The sequence below is a fragment of the Melozone crissalis genome, unplaced genomic scaffold (assembly GCF_028551555.1).
Source record: "Melozone crissalis strain CALT ecotype California unplaced genomic scaffold, PUWL_Pcris_2 ptg000033l_1, whole genome shotgun sequence".
Classification (NCBI taxonomy): Eukaryota; Metazoa; Chordata; class Aves; order Passeriformes; family Passerellidae; genus Melozone; species Melozone crissalis.
Window position 1 is genome coordinate 17,046,167 of NW_026535811.1, and position 18,907 is coordinate 17,065,073.

The following is an 18,907-nucleotide window of genomic DNA, read 5'->3' on the forward strand; positions in this document are numbered from 1 at the left end:
TAGTAATGCTATTACTGGTATACAATGGACATCAATATAAATACATTTTCTGCAAGGTGGGCTGGTTTGCTAGTTCTTTTTGTTCCCTGATTTCCCAATTTTCCCTTGCTTTTCTTCCCTTGCTCTTCCTCATGGTTTTACAAATCACCACTGTCCCCCAGAAATTGGAACTATTGATGCCTTGTTGACACAGATATTAGTTCTCTGCTGCACACAGACCACAAAGAATAAAGCAGCCACAAAACTTTTTAACCCCATGCTGGAGGAAGGGAAATAGAGGAACAGAAAAAATAACTAACTCATCCACACTTGAATCTAATTTCAGTGTACAACTTAGCTGGGGTGCCAATTAGCACAGGCTTGCACAAAACACCTAGCATTGCATGCTGTTCTACATTACAAATATTACAAAGTCACCAATGCTTAGACTGAATTTTTTTTTATATTTGCCCTCTCACTTCTCAATAAAACTTGTAAACTCAGGATTAACATAAGCAGAAGCTACCAGGCTCCACTTGCAATACTCTAAATGTAATATTGCATAGCATTTTAAGTAATGCATGCCTGGGATATCTCATTAAGGTAGAAAGATAATTTCATATCCCCAGATCAGTGGATTCATTGGATCAGTGCCACTGTGAGAAAATATAAATCAAAGTAGAGCACAGGCTCTGCTCTTCCATCCAGAAGCATCAAGCCAGCTGTTGTGGAGTTAGTTTCCAGGGAGTTGGAAGTCCTAGTTCCAGTTTTACAATGGATTTATCCAACATTTGGGCAAGGTGTAACACTTCCCTGCTTTATTTCACTTGCAAAATTGAGGATTGGTAATTATCACTCGGCATTTTCAGCACCAATACTTTCAAATGCACATTATGGAACAAAGTGTTAGGAACCCAAGTCATTTGCTGTCAAAATTTTAAAGTCAAATTACAGTTGTTTTAAATTTCTACTCTGGGCTTCAGAATGGTTTGATCCAGCAGCAGGTTCCTTGCTGGTAGTGCTTTGCACTGGAAGATTTTGTGAATCTCTGCAGGACTGTTAGGGCCATGTTTACTTTAGGAGGTACAATTTCTGTTCCAACACTCCACCTGAAACTGCACAGTTCATTGCCTCTTGCACTTTTCAGGGAGGAATAATTCTATTTATGCAGTACCTTCCACTTGAGGATTGCAAAGGACAGCAGCTTATTTTCTTCATTACATTAAACCTACACAACATTTCTGCAGGAGAGATACATTTAATTAATTCCTCTTTAACAAATGTGAAACTGAGGCAGGTAGGATAGTGTGCAACTTGCCTGCATCAGATAGCTACAAAATGAAATAAAGCATACCTCTAATTTGAGTTCTGTGCTTCAACAACATCCTCATTTTCCCTCCCACAGTGCTAATTAACTGTAAAGTATGATAGTCATTACTGAACTGAAGTTCCACTAAGTAGCAAATGAAGATTCTCTGTTTAATTAGCTTTATAGCTGGGTTGTGGGACAAGGCATTTTCCTAATTAACAGGATTAAATCTAGACTGGGCAGACAGGAATGAATGTAATTAAAATTTAATCTTCCTCATCCTGAAAACAGGCTGCCCACAAAGTAGAGAGCTTTGTGTAAATGCTCTTAGAGCATGGAAAGGTTGAGGCAGGTTTCAACACATTTCCCTCATGTCACTTTCTCAATTTTCACCTGTTATCTTCGCAATTTCACGAAGAAACCTGTCTTCCAACACAGATGGTAATCTGTCACATATGGATTTAGGTGTCAGCTATTCTCCTCCAGGACATATCCACTCTGACATTATCCACCAACCAATCAATAAAAGAGTCTGCCAGGCTGCCAAGAGATCAATCACCTTGTAAAACAAACATTATGTCCTATTATTTTCTTATTACAGTTAATTAGATTTATAAACCACAAAAACCTTCACAGGTGAAAAACTCAGAAATGCTGTCATAATAGGTTAGGCCCAGATTTCTCATTTGTAAAGGGGAAGGGATTTCCTAAATCTAATGTGAAAAGAAAGGATTTTCATTTAAAATTTCTGCTGAACACTGAATTCTTTTCTAACCTTAAAAACATGTTAGTGCAACGCTACGAACCCAAACAGTGCAAGCTGAGGCTATGACACCAGAATGTGAAGGGAACTGGAGACATGAAGATACAGACTGATAGTCTTTTCAGTGTCTAGGCTGAGCTAAATGTTAAAACTACCCCTCCTCCCCAGTGCCCCCCTGCCAGAAGCAAAGATAAAGCTCACAGGAATCCCAGGAAATAAAACTACTTTTCCTCCTCCTGTAACATTTTATCAATCAAAATGCTTTCGTCCATCAAAATACTCTTCATAAAACATTGGAGAGGGAGAAATAAGTGTGCTGTTCAACCTCCCATGTGTGCTTGGGGACACCACAGAATGTGTCTCTGTTTTTTACAGAGCATGTGGAAAGTACAGGAAATCAGACTCTGGGAAACTCGACTGTACCTGTGGCCATGTGGGTGAGTACAGGCGGATCTGGAGGCTGTGGGTAAAACAGTGGGAGAGAACTGTGCAAATACTTTGGGTTGACTGCTTACCTACCTCAATTACTCACACAGCCACTACCATCAGAGTAATTCCATGAGTAATGCAATTATTCACACAGCCACACCACCAGAATAACTCTATCAGTAATGTTTATGCAGCAGGGGCAGAGGCAGAACAAAACGGGTTGCTGCAGGTTAATAACAAGAATAAAAGAGTTAATTCAGTGTTTCTTAAGGAGTAAATCAGACAGAACTATGGGGCTGACATCCCTGGCCATTTTCTCTGTGCTAGGTGTCACTAAAAAACAAGGCCTGGCCTTTACTGTATTTAGTTTTTCAATATACTCTGAATGAAGAGCAAAGGGGCAAGTGAAATAACTGCACTATTGGACCAAGATATAAGAATCCTTAAGTTTAGTGTATGAACTAAATTTACATTTACCCATGGTTGTTACCCATGTAACTTGGAATTATTCCTCCCTTGGAATTATTAACTGCTCAGGAGATTATAACCCCAGAAAATAACTGGGGTTATTTCCAAGAACCCCAGTTTGCTTCTAGAAAAGTGTTTGTTTAATTAAATAAAACTGGTATTAAGGGCAGTTAAAGGTACTGGTGTTCTCTCTAAAATCCCAGTGAAACTGTGATAGCTTTTCTGGGATAAAGCTACTCCTTTTGAAAGGGGCACTTGAATACAATTAGTCCATGATAATTTAAATAGCCCTTAATGAATCAAAGAAATTTGGATGCTGACCAAAAAATTAACCCTCCAAAAGTTTTTGAAGACACTACTTCAAGCAGCCAGGGATCTGCTCTGTACCAGGGAGGACAGAGGCATCACTGAGAGCAGGATCTAGTCTTATTAAAGAAGAAAAAACATATTTTATAATGAAAAAGGCAATGATAAAATAATGAAAAAAGTGCTTTAAGTTTTGAAAGTTGGAAATTATGATCATGTGAGTAGTCAGCTCCCAAGTAACAGAAAGCACAGCACACTTTTCCATAATATACCGTGGTTGTTGATCCTCAGGGGGCTTTATATTGTTGAATAAATGCAAGGTCCTTTCAACAACTGAAATGCAAAATATGACCCTCTGAAGCATTAATTTAAAGGATTTGGCATTTTCAAAGGGGAGGTTCACGAAGACAAATAACAACTGCAAGTTTCTAGGGAACAGGGATATTGCCTAGTCATGAAAAAACCCCTAACTTAGTACACATGAATTTATTTTGTGGGGATAGATGAAACCCTCGGGAGGGACTGAAACAGAATGATTTACATGGCAGCTGACCCAAGTCTGCAATTTTTAAATGGAAGATAATTTGTTATATTATATTTGTCTGTCATGAACAAGTCTACAGCAGACAAATGAATTGTATCTCTTTAAACCAAAAAAACCCAAACCCAAGGCCCAGCTGAAAACCTAAAAGGCAATTCCCTTAAAAATAGGGAAGGGGCAGTGAAAGTTTCACACATATTCTTGGTTACATAAATTTGCAGCAGCAGTTAGAAGGATTCTGCTCTCCATTCTCTCTCTCACTCTCTCTTTTTTTTTTCATTCCATTTTCTTCTTTATGACAAATTTTGGCTGTGTTGATATCTAAAATTTGCACTTTTTTTTTTTAATAATGGGTTTATAATTTGATTTTTCATCACTGAGGTCGAAACTTCAAGTGTCTCTTGGAAAGTCTGAATCAATTATGTGTCTAAATCAGTCACATACATACTGCTCAGTGCGTGTCCAATTGCTCATTTTTCTGATTGCCCCACTAGGCTTCTGACCACTGTCACTACCTACCACCAAGGCTTTTCCATCTTATTCTCCCTCAAATCCCACTCATTCACTCATTTTCTGCTGGCAACCAGTAGCTTTTCCCCCCTCTCCAACATCTCTTCCACAATTTATGGTTTTACCATGACCTCTTCTGAGCCTTCTCCTCAGTCCAATATTCCACCACCTCTCTTATCACACACCAAGAACAGTCAACTCCCTGTTTGCTCTAAAAAAGTGGGGGGAAAAAATAGAAACCTAGTTTTGAGTCACTTCCCAGTCTTAGCAAGTCTAGAAACAGCTGTTTCCAGGGCAGCAGGGCTGGCCCAGATGGTTGTGGTTCTCTCTCTGGACATGACACAGAGCTTCTAATGAGCTGCTACAGCTGCCTGCTGGATGCTGCTCTGTTTTCCTCACACTGGATTGATCCTGCATGTTCTTTGTCTTGAGACCTGGACAACATAGATGGAATAGCCTAAAATGACTGCAGCCTCAGCAAAAAAGCCTTAATGTTTGCTTCTTTAATTCACATTTAGGTAGTTATTTTGAAAATGCTTTTGTAGCTACTGGGGAACTCCTGCTCTCATCCAGTTTGTGAGTCTTATCCACCTCTTCTAAAACAAGCATCTCTTCTGATAAGCTGAACTTGATTATTGTTCTCCCATTGGTTACTCAGTTTCCCCTCTCTCAGTCCTGATGTTTATGATGGTTTATTCAGGACACAGATGGTCTCACATCTCAGAGTCATATCAAACAAAAAATAACCTCAAAACTGCCTCTGTATTTTAATATTCCCTTTTGGCTTTATCTTTTCATTTGTCATTCCTAGCAAATAAGTTCCCTTTGTGTTTTCTTCTCTCATCAACTCCAAGCCTACCTGCCATCTCTACAGCATGCAGAGATGATTCATGTGCCAAAAACTTCCCTGTAGAGGCATTTAGTGGGTCCAGTTATAGGACTCGTCTCAGGGCTTCCCCAAAGTGTGTGTTCTGAAAATCTTGCCAGTACTCAAGCCCTGAACAGGACCACTGTTTTCATTATAAAATTCATAATTTTCCTCTCATTTAATGTTGTTTTTGTTACCTTTTTTTTGGTTGGGCAGACACATCTATTGTTTCACAGAATGAAATCACCCACTGGCCGCCTTCGGTTACATGTTTGTTACAAATGCCTTTATTTTTTTAATCAAATGTTTTTGTCACTTAAAGAGGAGTCCTGGGAAGGGGAAGAGACAAGGTGATCTAGCTGCAGCAGCATTAAAAAAAAAATAAAATCTGCTGTATATGCAGTTGACCAGTTTGGGATTCACACCAATCTGCCTTTACTAAGAGTGCTTCCTGCTTGCTTCCTGAAAATGGCATGTGGTCTCAAAACCCTTTAACTGTACAGAATGCTGGGTAATGGTCAGAACTGGTTTGTCAGAAGGATTTTAAGGAAGTTAAGCTATTTTAAAGGAACATTTAATTGCACATTTAATCTGTGCATCACACATAAATAGAAAAGTATTATTTTAAATTAATATTTTTGTTCCTCCTAAAAGCACAAATCTAACTACTGCAGAACCCACATTTTCACTACTGTCATTCTTGATCTCAGTCTCATGTTCATTAATTAATTTAGGCACCGGCTTCTCGTGCAAGGCAAAGGTGGCCCTCTGTTCGTGCAAAGACATAAGAGGTTTTTTTATTTATTTTTTCCCTTGTTTTTAGGCTAAAAGACAGACCTCAGCCAAAAGATTTGTATTTGCCTTATGATCAGCATGGACAGGGCAAAGGTATTTTTTGTTCTGACATGTGGCTGTAGCGGCTTGTGATTACACCTGATCTATTTTCTGATAGCTCTTCGCTTGCAGGTACAGAGAAGCAAACTCAAATGGGGCTTATCTTTGAACACACACTTATTACTAGTGGCAAACCCTGGGAGGGTAAGCTGCTGTTACTTGAAAGTAGAGTTGTGTATGAAATCTGATAGAAGTAGAGTTGCTTATAATGAATTATGAAAACTAGATCTTGATTTGATTATTGGGAAGTTTTTTCTTGGCTGAAATTGATGAGAAGTAGGGAGAAAGCCATCTGGGGGGGAGGAATGGCTCAGAATGAACCATTTCAGTCAACACATAAGGGTTGCTAAAAGACAACACATACTTTAATAGCTAACTTCTAAACCTCTACCCTCTGACTTCAGATAGCCTGTGGACTGGCTTTGACAAAATAATTTGATAAATTCAGTTGGCTTTGGCCTGCCACTGAAAAAAATCAAGGCACTCTGATTCCCTTGGAGAAGGATGTTTTTCAGAGGGAGGAACACTGAAGAAAACCAGAGAGGGACTGAGAATTTGTCCTGCACTGACTTCCACATCTGAATGCACAACACAGGCCTCTTAGCACCACTATATTAACATTTTTTCTTATATTTTGTTTTTATTATTGAGGTGAAGGAGAGGCACTGTGTTCCTTTGAGGGGAAGTGGAAAGGCTAACCCAGTTCAGAGATATTGTCATGGTAAGTAAAGTGGGTACCCCACAGGTTGGGATTAAACTCTTTCCATGTCCTTAGGAGCATGTTATTGCAATAGGAGATGAGTTCAGAGGGTGCCAGCTGTCCCATGTTATCTCCCAATGCACACCTCTTTAAGCTTGTACAAATAGGAGGTAGCTGAACCATATGATGTAAGACCTCTAATCCCACCAGGAATTACCAAAGGCTGTGCTTATTTTCCCTTGGGGTCACCTATTCTTCTGACTATATTCTAGAACACACTTCACTGTGTGGGATTCCTGAGAGAAGTAAAAGGCGTGAGGTGCAAAATCAAATTTGATGCCCCTGGGGGCTGATGCATAGGAGAGAGGATGGGGATTCTAGCTGGGTATCCACACTGGGGGCAACAGTGGCCTTGGGGATCAAATGAACAGTCACACAAAGTGAGTCTACACAAAGGCTTGAGGATGACAACATCTGTTTTAAAAAATGAAACAGCAAATTTCAGTGTCTTTCCTACTGAGGTTCTTGACTTGAAATCCCATGAACATTCAGTTTTCTGAAATGTCTGAGAAATTTTCCCCTAAAAAGTCAGACAAATATCTGACTTATTACCCTAAAACATTTGTACTACTTGCCACTCCCAAGGATCACGGGTAAAGTGGTTTATGCGCTCAGGTCAGCTTCTTCACAGAGAGTCTAAGCACTAAGTGTATCTCAATCTTGTTCCACTTGCAGAGTTTGGCATTTTTTTTTCCAGCAGAGTAAGTTAAAGTATGCTGAGAGTAATCCTGTCTTTCCCCTGGGTACTTTTGACAGACTCCAAAAAATATGCACACTACATCTCTGGGATATCCCAGAGTGATCCAGCCCAGATACGTTCATTTACGTGCAGCAAGAAGACAGATGCCACTCATCAGCTTAAAGGAAAAGCTGTCCTCTCTCATTCCTTGTCACTGCACTTTTGACTAAGGTAAGGCTAAGGGACCATCTCCTGTATGCTCCTTTCCAAACCAAACTATGAATCCAAGGCACTATATCAGCAGAATGTTACAAAATTGAATGTTCTGTACGCCACATTGCTCTGGCATGAAGCACTGACATTATTAACCAGAGTCAAATGTAAAAAGTACAACCACTCTATTAACTACTTAAATTATCTCAAAAATAAGAGATGGCCATGGTGCAATGATCAAGGAAAATGTAATCAGACTAGAAGGGAATAAGACAAGCAGGTCTCTGCCCTTTCTGGCTTTGCCAGACATCCTCTTCAAAAACCCACTGCTGCTTGTAATTCTGAAGCTGACATTTATGCTGACATTTGCTGGTATCACAGCACTCTGACTGCAGAGGAGAAGGTGATGACTGTCAGCTACTTCTTTCATTTGAGTTCATTCTTTCACAACAGCATGTATGTATGTTTTTCCTTTTTTTTTTTTTTTTTTTTTTCTTTTTGAGAAAGCATTGGAAAATGGTAATGTCTTGTTATGGATAATGGCTCATAATGCTTATGTTCCTCAAAAACCCTATGTGTCTGTGTGGATGGAGCTGAACTGACCTCTTCACATGTGTTCAAACAATAATTAATGTTGCTGGAGAAAGGTGAGCTGGGGAGAGCTCTCTTTGTAAGCCCCAGGACCTGCTCTAACACCACTGCTACTCCTTGCACTGTGTGGAGCATCACAGATATTGCACACACTGCTCATGGGAGGTGCATAGAAAGAAGCTGTGGATTCAAAGCAGGAGTAGTCAGACAGCTATGAACAGATTTGCCTCTAAATGTTAAAATTTAAACTCCTCAGGAGATAATTTAAATTCCTTTCCATGTAAAATGGTGATGTATGTGAATGAATTCAACCAAGGAAAGCTTTGTATTTGGGTGACTACTTTTAATGAGATCACTTTACAACTAAGGGGAAATAAAAGTTCATTCACATGAAATCATTTGGGTCTGTCTTGTATTTTTCTCTTAGGTCAGACCCATTTAGTTCAGAAGGCCTGTTCCAAACTTACAATCTTGACTCTAAAGGCATTGAGATCTCTATTGTTGTGAGAAGTGTGGTCATATAAGCCATGAAAGTTTAATCTGCCTTAGTGTAAACTTGACTGATGCATACATTTTAGAGGTTTTCTTGCACTAATTTTTGCTAACATGTAAAAAAACCATCAAATTGACTGGGGATATGAATCAAACAAAACCTGAGTTTATCAAAGATATTCTGACAGGAAGACCATTGCATTAAGGCAACAAATGAAAAAAACATAGTACTCTGAAATTTACCTAATCAATCACAGTGAAATAAAGGTATTATCATAATTCAGGCAAGCTAACAGTGGATGCATGAGATTAACACCTATATCTTACTAGTAATAAATAGTAAAAATAACCTGTGTTCTGTCTGTTGTACTATTTTTTAAAAAAAGAGGAAACATTTTCAGTTTCATATGAATTGATTAGGACTGACAAGATGCAATTCTAAGTGCTCTAGTCAATTTAATCCAATTTAGAGAAAAAAAACTGAAACAAATTTTATGTATTTTCGATTAATGGAAGTACGGAGGAAATCATAACTGTTCACAGATAGTCTGTAGCCAGGAAATGAAGCCAAATTGGCCAGCTAAACTGTTCACAGTGAGCTTTTCACTTAGTGTGTTCTGAATGAAAAGAGAGGAAAACCTTCAGCATCTGAGTCATAATCTTATACCAAACTGATGTCAAGCATTAATTTAAAGCATTTAATTTAATGAAACTTTTCAGTTCATATTTAACAAAACATGACATACTTTATTTCATTGGAACTCATTCTTTAAAAAACCCTTTTCTCACGGAAACAATTCTATTTTCAAAATTTAATTCACCTTCAGGGTTTTATTTTTTTGTGTACTCAAAACTGATTTAAAACACATTTTCCTGCTGTAATAGGCTGCAATTAGTCAAGATTTTAAAAAATGTAATTATGATATCAAGCTAGCACAGCCAATGCAAAGTTTCCCTTTTATTTCAAATAAACTTTGATGCAGTTCTTTGAGATTTTTCATTAGTCTCCACACTCCTGCTTTTTTTTTCTTTTCTTCCCATTTTTTTTTTCCTAGATTGCTTAATGATAAAGGAGGTTTCAGAGCTGAGTTACTGGACAGATCATTCACCAGTCAGGCATTTCTGATACTCCCACTGCAGCGCAGTCAAGTATTTAAGCGCGTCAGTGCCACATTTCTCTCCTGCGGCGGAATGCTGAAGGATGGGGGCCTGCTTCGAGGAAGTGGAGAGCCCACCCCATTGCTGGGTCACCATGACAATGAGACAGCAGGAAGGAGAAATGTTTGCCATGCAGGCACATAACCCCAGCGTAACACCGCTCTGGTTAAATATGCCAGAGCGCTGAGAAGGGCTGACCGAGTGTCACACAGCCAAGAAAATGCTCCATCTCTAGGTGGGGATGTGGAGGGAACTTTCTGTCTCCTAAACACGTCTGTGAGATCACCTGGGCTTCGCACAGACCTGTTCCTGCACAGGAATTGATCCTGCTGCACTTAGTCACAGCTGGTGGCACATTATGAACGTGTAATACCACATTGCTACTAAACCCCCTGACATTCCAGCCCAGCTGAGGATCCCAAAATCCTGTTGTCAGGTTCCTTCCCCTTAAGGGTGGATCTTCACAAGATGCAGATTAAATGATGAAATACAGGTGAAATGATACAAAACAGGAAATCAGCTGAACAAAATAATCCACATCTTGCTATTACCAAACATCTATGCAAAGTTAGGCAGCACTTTATAGATGTTTGTGGGAAAGCCATAGGTGAGATGTTGCTTTTGCTCAATGACCCTTTGAAATCCAGTTTCTCCTGCTTAAAACTTCCATTTGCTGTGCTATGTGACTCTAGGAGCTCAGCAAGGGCTGCAGTCTGCACAGTTCCTCTCTGTACCTCTAGGTGCAGAGTGCTGGGAAGTTGCTTTATTCAGGCACAAGAGTGCCTACCTATGGGCACAGCTTCTTTGTTAAGTCCCAGAGCAGAAATGGAGCATATGTATCATATACACGGTCATACATTTTACACCATGGTAGAAGCCTGTGGCCCTTCCTCCTGCTCTGATTCTCTTCTTAGAGAAGACACCAGGGAAAGTCCCTGTCTCTCTCAGACATCATCTTTTCCATTATTCTCAGTGCTTCTCTACTTTAAGTCCTGGGAGAAGAATTCTCCCTGGCCCAGCTTGTCTCCTGTAACTGTCCTCAGGAAGGTGAGCTCTTTACTGTTTGATCTAGTTTGGCAGATGGATTTAAAAAATCTTCAGAAATCTCTGCTAAGTCTAATCTAGTCTGACTTCACTCCTCTTGAACCCTACAAGGGTTTTGCAAATGAGCCTCATTCATTATCAGTTACCCAAGCTGTATTTAGTATAATTAAAATGCTGAACCTATGAATCTTCTCACTGAGGGCAGAATGGAGCTGGATCCATGGAAAGGTCACTCAGCAGGAAGGAGGCACAGAAACCAACAAACAAGGGAGATGAGGACCACAGAACCCCTGATATGCTCAACACAGAGGATATTAAAAAGTGGGTAGGAGGTAATGAGCAATAAGCATCCTGGGCCTCTATGTCTTTTAATCTTCAGTCTCCCTTTCTGCCTGAATTGGCTGAATTCTGTGGGATAACTTGGTAGGCATTCAAGGAAGTGACCTACACTGTTTCCTCATGTGTAGCACAATAATCAACAGCATCAAATGAACTGAGCATCAAGCTGGCATCACCCAGTTACAATGGCAGTAGAAATTAAATAGCATTAATTAGAGGGAGAACATGGAACCCTTTCTGCCTGGAATGTCTCTTCTCTTAGCTGTCAAAAGCCTCCATGGTTTGGCTTATTAAGAGCCAAGCTGACAGGAAAGCTGAAAGGAATAAAGGAGCATTCTCCATTGTGTGCCAAGCCAACTGAGGGAGGACTTGAGTTCAAGACTGACTTTTAAAAGACAGCAAAAGGTTAATGAACTTTTATCCAAGCACCACTAATACATCTGAAGATCATTCTAACTAGACCACAGACAGCACTTTTGCTCTTATTTCACTGCAAGACCAGGTAAGTTATGTATGTAAGAGAGAAATCAGAGATTTTTAATCAGAGATTAAAAAGATTTTTCCAGTTTCCAGAAAGCAAAGCAATCCTCCACAACAAAGGACAGTAGCTTCTTATGTGCTCTGCAGATACCTGTACGTATTCCATATTAAAATTATATCCACAACAATTTTCCTTCTGAAATTACTGACATTTGATATAAACCAGAGTGTTCTGTGCATTAAAAAAGGAGCTTGATTCTTTGAGGAACAATGAAATCTCATTTCTCACTACAGAAGAGGTCAACTTCTTGCAAGACCACTGAAGGCAGGTTCTTTGTATTACTTGGAAGTTGCTCCCCTACACCTTCTATTCTCTGATACACTGGGAGGGGCCAGGAGAAATACCAGATTTTTAGTCAGGACTCAGTTCTGTACTCTGTGATTTAAATTCCTACAGAATGGGAACTATGATGTTGCAAACAAAGCATAGAACAATTATTTACATTTAAAAGGGTTTCTTTGCCACCTTTTGGCAATCAAGCATGTTTGGATAAACTCTTTTTTAAGAACTTGTCTTTACTTTTTTATGTGTACTTTCCTTTTTTCTATACGAAACAATTAATGCAATTCCCAACTACTAAACAAAAACCCGTGGACATTCTGGACAGTAAACTTTTTTTCCCATTACATGTCTACACAGTGCCTAAAATTGACTAGAGTCCTGACTGTTGAACAGAACCATGTAGAAATTTTTGTTATTTAGAAAAATAGTACTTCTATTTTGTGAATTTAAAAAAAATTATTTCATTCACTTGTAAAAAAAAAAAAAAGGAAGAAATGTGTCAGCAGATATCCATAAACTACCAGTATAGAAAAAGCACATTATTGTGAATATATTATTCACCTACAAGTGAGCTAGAATTACACATTAATAAATTACCCTACATCCACTTTGCAATACCCAAAATTCAGATGTTTCTTTGAGTCTTATTGAAGTCACTTGAATCTAAGCTTCTACACAATTTCATGTAGTAGCTGCACTATGTAAAATGGCTTAGAGAGGAAGATGCCAAAATGGACTAAAAAAAAACCCTCAGACTTTCCAATAAAAACATTATTTTTGGTCAACATTATTTGCTAAATTAAACCTAACCATATTAATCATTTTGCTCAACCCACAATTGCATTTTTCAGTTAATATATTAATTCTCCTTCCAGTTCCTCTTAGCTTTTCTTACATGCCCTACATCTCTACTTTCCCTTAACTGACAATGGCATATCTTTCTTCTATATTTAGAAATGTAACCTCCCTTAAAATGATGTTATATGAGAAACCTCACTTGGACATGCTGTGATGCTCCATGGACTTGAAAACTGTGCCTAAGAAAGACAGGATGTGACAGCTCCATGATCCCTGAAGATGCTTTAAAGGGCATCCAAGAGACAATCTCTTGCTCTTACCGCACAGATGTAAAATTACAGCTGGAGGAAACAGGGGAGTGGGTATATGAGAAACTGGGGGCCAGTCCAATCAAGGAGAGTAAAGAGGAAAAAGAAATCCCAGAAGAAAACTTGTGCTGATTACTCTCTTTTCTTCTCTAGAGATTGCAGAGGAAGGAATATGTGTACACTGACTTTCTCCTGCCTGGTCTTTTCCAGGCTTTACCTATCAGCAAGAGGAGCCAAGAGGACATTAATGTCACTGCACCAAAAAGTTCACTTCTGCCCTCAGGAGATGCAAATTCTACAGATAACTGTCTTTGACTACGGGCTGCCTGCAAAACCTGTGCAAGAAACTTCACTGCTCAGTTTAATGCAGGATCATTTGTGCATAGGTTTAAATGCAAAATCACTTCAGCTTCAGGAGAGCAGGATCTAGCCCAGAAATCTCACAGTGCAATACGTAAGATAAATTTTATTAATTAAATCAAATTCAAAATTTATATTTTACCATTTTAGGATAAAGAGTATTTTCTAAAATGTCAATAAAGGTTAAAAAGAAATGGCTTGTTGCTTTATTAAACCATCTGTGTTAATTTCCAGTGGCTGCTTATTTTAAGAAAGTAAGAAAGAATCAGCAGCATCATAAAAATACATTTTGTTTCTTATATTTTCTACTCATAAAAAAGAGGAAAAGCAAAATGTGAAAGAGCTTAGGGCTAAGGTATTTGGTTTGAGGATCAGTAGAATATTTCATTTTTCTGTAGGAATAATTATAGTCTTGATTATTATATAAATATTGTTTCATGTTAGTTCTCTGGCCAGAGGTCTAAATTTAGAATTATGCTTTTTATTCATGACACAGTTTTAATAATAAACATTATGATCAAGCCTAGGTGCATGCTACATTATTAAAATGCCTCCTTTTTAAGCACTTGGTGGAATCACTGTTACTGTTCTGCTACAGCTTAGCTAGTCTGCTGATAAAAATGAAGGTTTATTTTTATGTGGCTTGAACTAAGGTGACTGAGTTTTGATGTGTGCTCACCCTTAACTATTAACATTGTGTGCGATGGCAGCTTAAATGTTTTATTTTCAAATGAACAGGCAAATGGACTGTTATTTCTATAAATACTAACAGGATCATGCCCAAGCACCGGGATTTTTCTGCCTGGAGCAAGAGGAAACCACACATTTTCTGTTTATTTTTGTGGGTTTTACTATTTTAAGTAACGTCAAGCCCTGGACTGAGTATATTCTGACATTTCTGGTTAATTTGAAGGAAAAAAAGTCACAATAATTGCTTAGCAAGTTAGGTCAACTTATGCTAAATCACTGAGTGATGAAAAATATTCTCTGTGATAAGAATATATGCCAGGTCCTCCTGGATCTCCATCTCCAAGTCTTTTGCAAGGAAGCTCAAAAGGAATACACAGGAAAGTGGGAAAATTGTTGATGCATGGTCTGATCCTATCAACATGTACCCAAATCTCCTCATGTGCCATTGAAGTGTGACTGTGTGGTGACATTTGCGAGCTGTCCCTGTCTCCTTAACTGCGAGCACATGCTGACAGTGCTATCAGATGCTCTTTTCTGCTCTCTTTTCCCCTGACCTCAGCTTTAACACACACATGAATGGCAAGGCTCTTGTGCTGCCTTTGGAGCAGTAAAACCTGAGCATCAGCTGTGTGGTTTAAACTCCTGCATTTGTCAATCTTATTTTGGTTTTCCTTTGGAGCTGGCTATTTATCTTTTGAAGGTGCAGAAATGACCAAGTATCTGGGGTTTTTTTCTGAGCCATACCTGGCTTCACTCAGCAATAAGCCATTGATTATTCCCAAGTAACAAAGTATTGCTTGACAATTGTAACTTGCTTTCTGAACAGACAAATGCAGACACCATTAGATGACTGAGGTTTTACAAAGGTATCAGAATGTCCTTTGAAACTAAAGGCTTTTTGCAGCCCCGAGTTGTTCCTCTAAATCTCTGCTCAGCTTGAAACAGTTTGACCTCTGCATCTCATTTCTTTGCAGTAATAAAACCCTCTAATAAATAAAAAACAACTGTACCAGGTAAATACATAAAAATTAGGGAAGGAGAAAGCTAATGAACTTAATTGCAATTACTGTACCAGTATTGAATCACCTTAAAAAGTATTGATTAAATAACTGCATATTTACATCTTGTACTGGACCCACTGAAGGCAAATGATGCATTGCAAAGCAAACAGAGGCTGACCTTTGCACGTTTTCCCATCAGGCTGCAGGGTAAATCCAACTGGGCAACTGCAGCGCACCCCTGTCGCGGTATCCTTGCAAGTCCGATCACAGCCTCCGTTATTGACAGCACATGTTTCTGCAGAATGAAAGAGAGACAGAGAGGGAGAGAGAGGGAGAAAGGCAGTGTAATGAAATGCTCTGGGGGAGGGGAAGGGCGCTGCCTCTTTGGGGCAATATTACAACATATTAAAAGCAATGTAAGTTTTAAGTAAGCCAACTGAAGCAAGCTCAAGGTCATCAGGATCCACATACTGGTTTTGACTGGTAAATCATTTCCACAAGTCATGATTTCTTTTTCCTCCCAAACTGGAGATTTTACTTAGTGTATTTAGTTCGTGTTTTTTCAACTCTCTTAGACAATAGGATGGGTTATTACATATGATAAAGTTTAAAAAGAAAAAAAAAGTGGTTGCCTTTAAAAGCGGAATCAAACATTCTGTTTCGCATCAGTCACTGTCTAGCTGAGGTATTTTAAAGTTCACTTTTAAATGATGCTGTAGGCATAATGAACTTTAAAAACAATAGAAAGCAAAGCAGAGTGCTAGGCTTGGAACTAAGAATTTAAAACCCTTAGTTAAGAAAGAGTTAATGGAAAATGAACTACATATATCACTTTGACAAGAATCTACATGCCCAATCTGTTCTTACTGAACTACAAGCAAAAGGCATCTGGGTTTTGTCCACTTAAAGCTTTTTGCAAATTGAAAGGAGTTTGGAGTGGGTGGGAGGGCATAATTGAGGTCACTGAACCCATTCCAAGCTGTGTCATTGAAATTTCCCAGTGCTTGTAGTATGTAGAAGGGTGGCTGGGCAAACACAGGCAAGAGAAAGTTGCAATACTTCTGAGCTTTTACTACAGTGGGCAGTGACTATTAGGTACCACTGGATTAAAAAAAAAATAAAATCTCCAACTTCATTACAGAAAAAGCAAGAACCCCTCCCTCGCTGCCGTTGTTTGGTGTTACTCATGTATGCACATGCACACACCGGACACATGCATATGCACACATACTCACAAACACATCCATAAAGGAGATAAAAGGCAAGGGAAATGATTAACTTCTCTTTGATCCACAGAATGGAGTGGATGTAAGGATGCCAATTTAGCACGTCAGTTTGAACTGTACATTTTACTGAAAAGTATTTACTTCAGAGAATAAGTCCTTTTAATAGTATCTTTTTCAGTTGCTCTGGATTTGATTAAATTAAAATACCCCACTGCCCCCCAAGATTGCCATTATTATACTCAGCTCACCTCTTTCCCTAAAGAGGCTTTGTCATTACTTACTCAGATTTACAGACTCCTATTGCTGAATATTCACAGCCTGCGTCACAATTGTACCCTGTGGACAGGGTCTGACAATCAGCTATAGGATATGCTAATTGGGAATTGCTTTAGAACAGTACATTGATCAAAAATTATTTACACAGAACAGAACAGGCTTTATTTTTCTATTGACTAGTACTAAAAGATTTTTATTTTAAAGTGCTTTGCCCTCAAGGTGAACTTAGACTGGCCATTTTTAAGAACTTCACTGCTTAGGAAAAAAAAAAAAGTAACTGTTTTTTTCTCTTTTGCACTGGCACAGGCCTCTCCACCAGTGTGAAATAAGCTCCTGGCACTTAGGAACAGACTGAAACACAGATTTTTAACAGCATTAACAGCATGGGACAAGTCTCTGAGCCCATATACATTCACACACGGTCCTCCAGATAGATTTTATATTTTTATGTCTGTTTGCTATGTAATGACATCATGTAGAGAGAGCTACCAGTATAGAAATGGATTTGCATGTAACTGCCAGGAAGCACAACTAACAAAGGGATTGACATGTTATCTGGAAAGGATTTCTGAAAATGGAGATGAGTCTGAAAGGATTTCTGAAACCGGAGCCGCTCCTGATTTTCAGACGGTTCTTGCTCACCTTGCAGAACCACAACCTAACTGTTTAAGCAATATAGTTCTGATTTTCATCTACTTCTCTGGAAAGCACTATTTTATAGACTTACAGGCTGAAACTTCTGCTTGAAGAATTCTGCAAATGACAATTCTGGCATTTCCATTTGTATGTGAACACGAGTGCCTCCTCGTAGACCAACATATCAGATAATAATTTTATGTTTCAGGGAAGGCAAAATGTATCAGGTAATTTAAAATTTTTAACTTAGGCACAGTTTAAGGGCAGGAAAATTTGCTAGGAGTAAAGAGTTAAGGTTAAAACTCAGGAAAAAGCACTGAAGGTTACGTTTGGCATGGCACTGCAAAGAGCAGTAAATCTTCTGTTAGCAGATTAACTCTGGCATATGAAGACTCCTTTATTGCAGTGTGTCAACACAAGATGAACATAAGCAGTAATATTTCTGCTTTCTGGATGACATCCAGTGAAAATGAATAGATACAACAATTTTTTTTTTCTCATGGCATGGATGACTGGATCTATAGGGTAAGGGTCATTCAATGAACAAGAGTTATTTCTACGTATAAATAGAAGGAATCAAGGCAGCTTTTCTTATTTTCACACAGATTTAGTAAAACAAACCAAAAAGGGTAAATACCCTGCAACCTTCCTAGCAACTCTGACTTTCATACATGACGAACTCTTAACAGAATGAAGATCCAAGTGAGCAAGAGGACATGTGACAGTACCTCTCACACTTTGGATAATTGGAGAGATGTACTGATGAAATTCCTTAAACTCAAGGTCGTGAGAAAACATCGGTAAAAGAAAGCAAACATGAATAGCAGAATGTGGGAAAGAGGCTACATCAAAGAGAGGAGCTGAGGGCTACACACAGAACAAACCCAATGCACGACCACCTGTGTTTCTGAGAAGGGTCACACCAACTCATCCCTCACCTCAGCACTACTAAAACTCAGCATATACTTGAAGCACAAATACAACTTTTAGGCCAAGAGCAGAAGTAAATTACTTATTTCCATTCTACCACAGTGGAGAAGCTATGGAAGGGAAAGAACAGATGTTAGAAATTGGATCAAGTCTTCATGGTAATATTGGTCCTACAGATAATTTTTGTTGTTTTTTTTCTCTGTGAAAGACAATATCAACATTTTAGCCTTTTTTTTCTTATTTGTTTCAAACTTTTTTTTTTTTTTTTTTTTTTTTTTTTTTTTTTTTTTTGTTCTGACAAGGTAGCAAAAAAAAAAAAAAAGAACAGGAAGACACAACTAAAGCAGCATCATGTTACTGGCATTTAGATTGCTTCTGAATTATGACAAAGTTCAAAATCTGAAACAATTAGACCTTACTGTTAATTTAAAGTGATATTTGAAGCCCCATCTACATCCCTACTGAATTCATACCAAAAAAATTCAAGCAGAAACAGGGATCTGAAGAAAAAGACTT

The 18,907-nt window shown here is 38.6% G+C and overlaps 1 protein-coding gene across 1 annotated transcript in view; it reads right to left on the reverse strand.

The window, feature by feature from the left end:
* SCUBE1 (signal peptide, CUB domain and EGF like domain containing 1) overlaps positions 1–18,907 on the reverse strand; it is a 187,945-nt gene that overhangs the window by 47,685 nt on the left and 121,353 nt on the right. Inside the window, exon 8 of the mRNA XM_054282072.1 lies at positions 15,502–15,618. Within this exon, the coding sequence (XP_054138047.1) occupies positions 15,502–15,618 (117 nt within the window). The remainder of the gene's footprint in view (positions 1–15,501; positions 15,619–18,907) is intronic.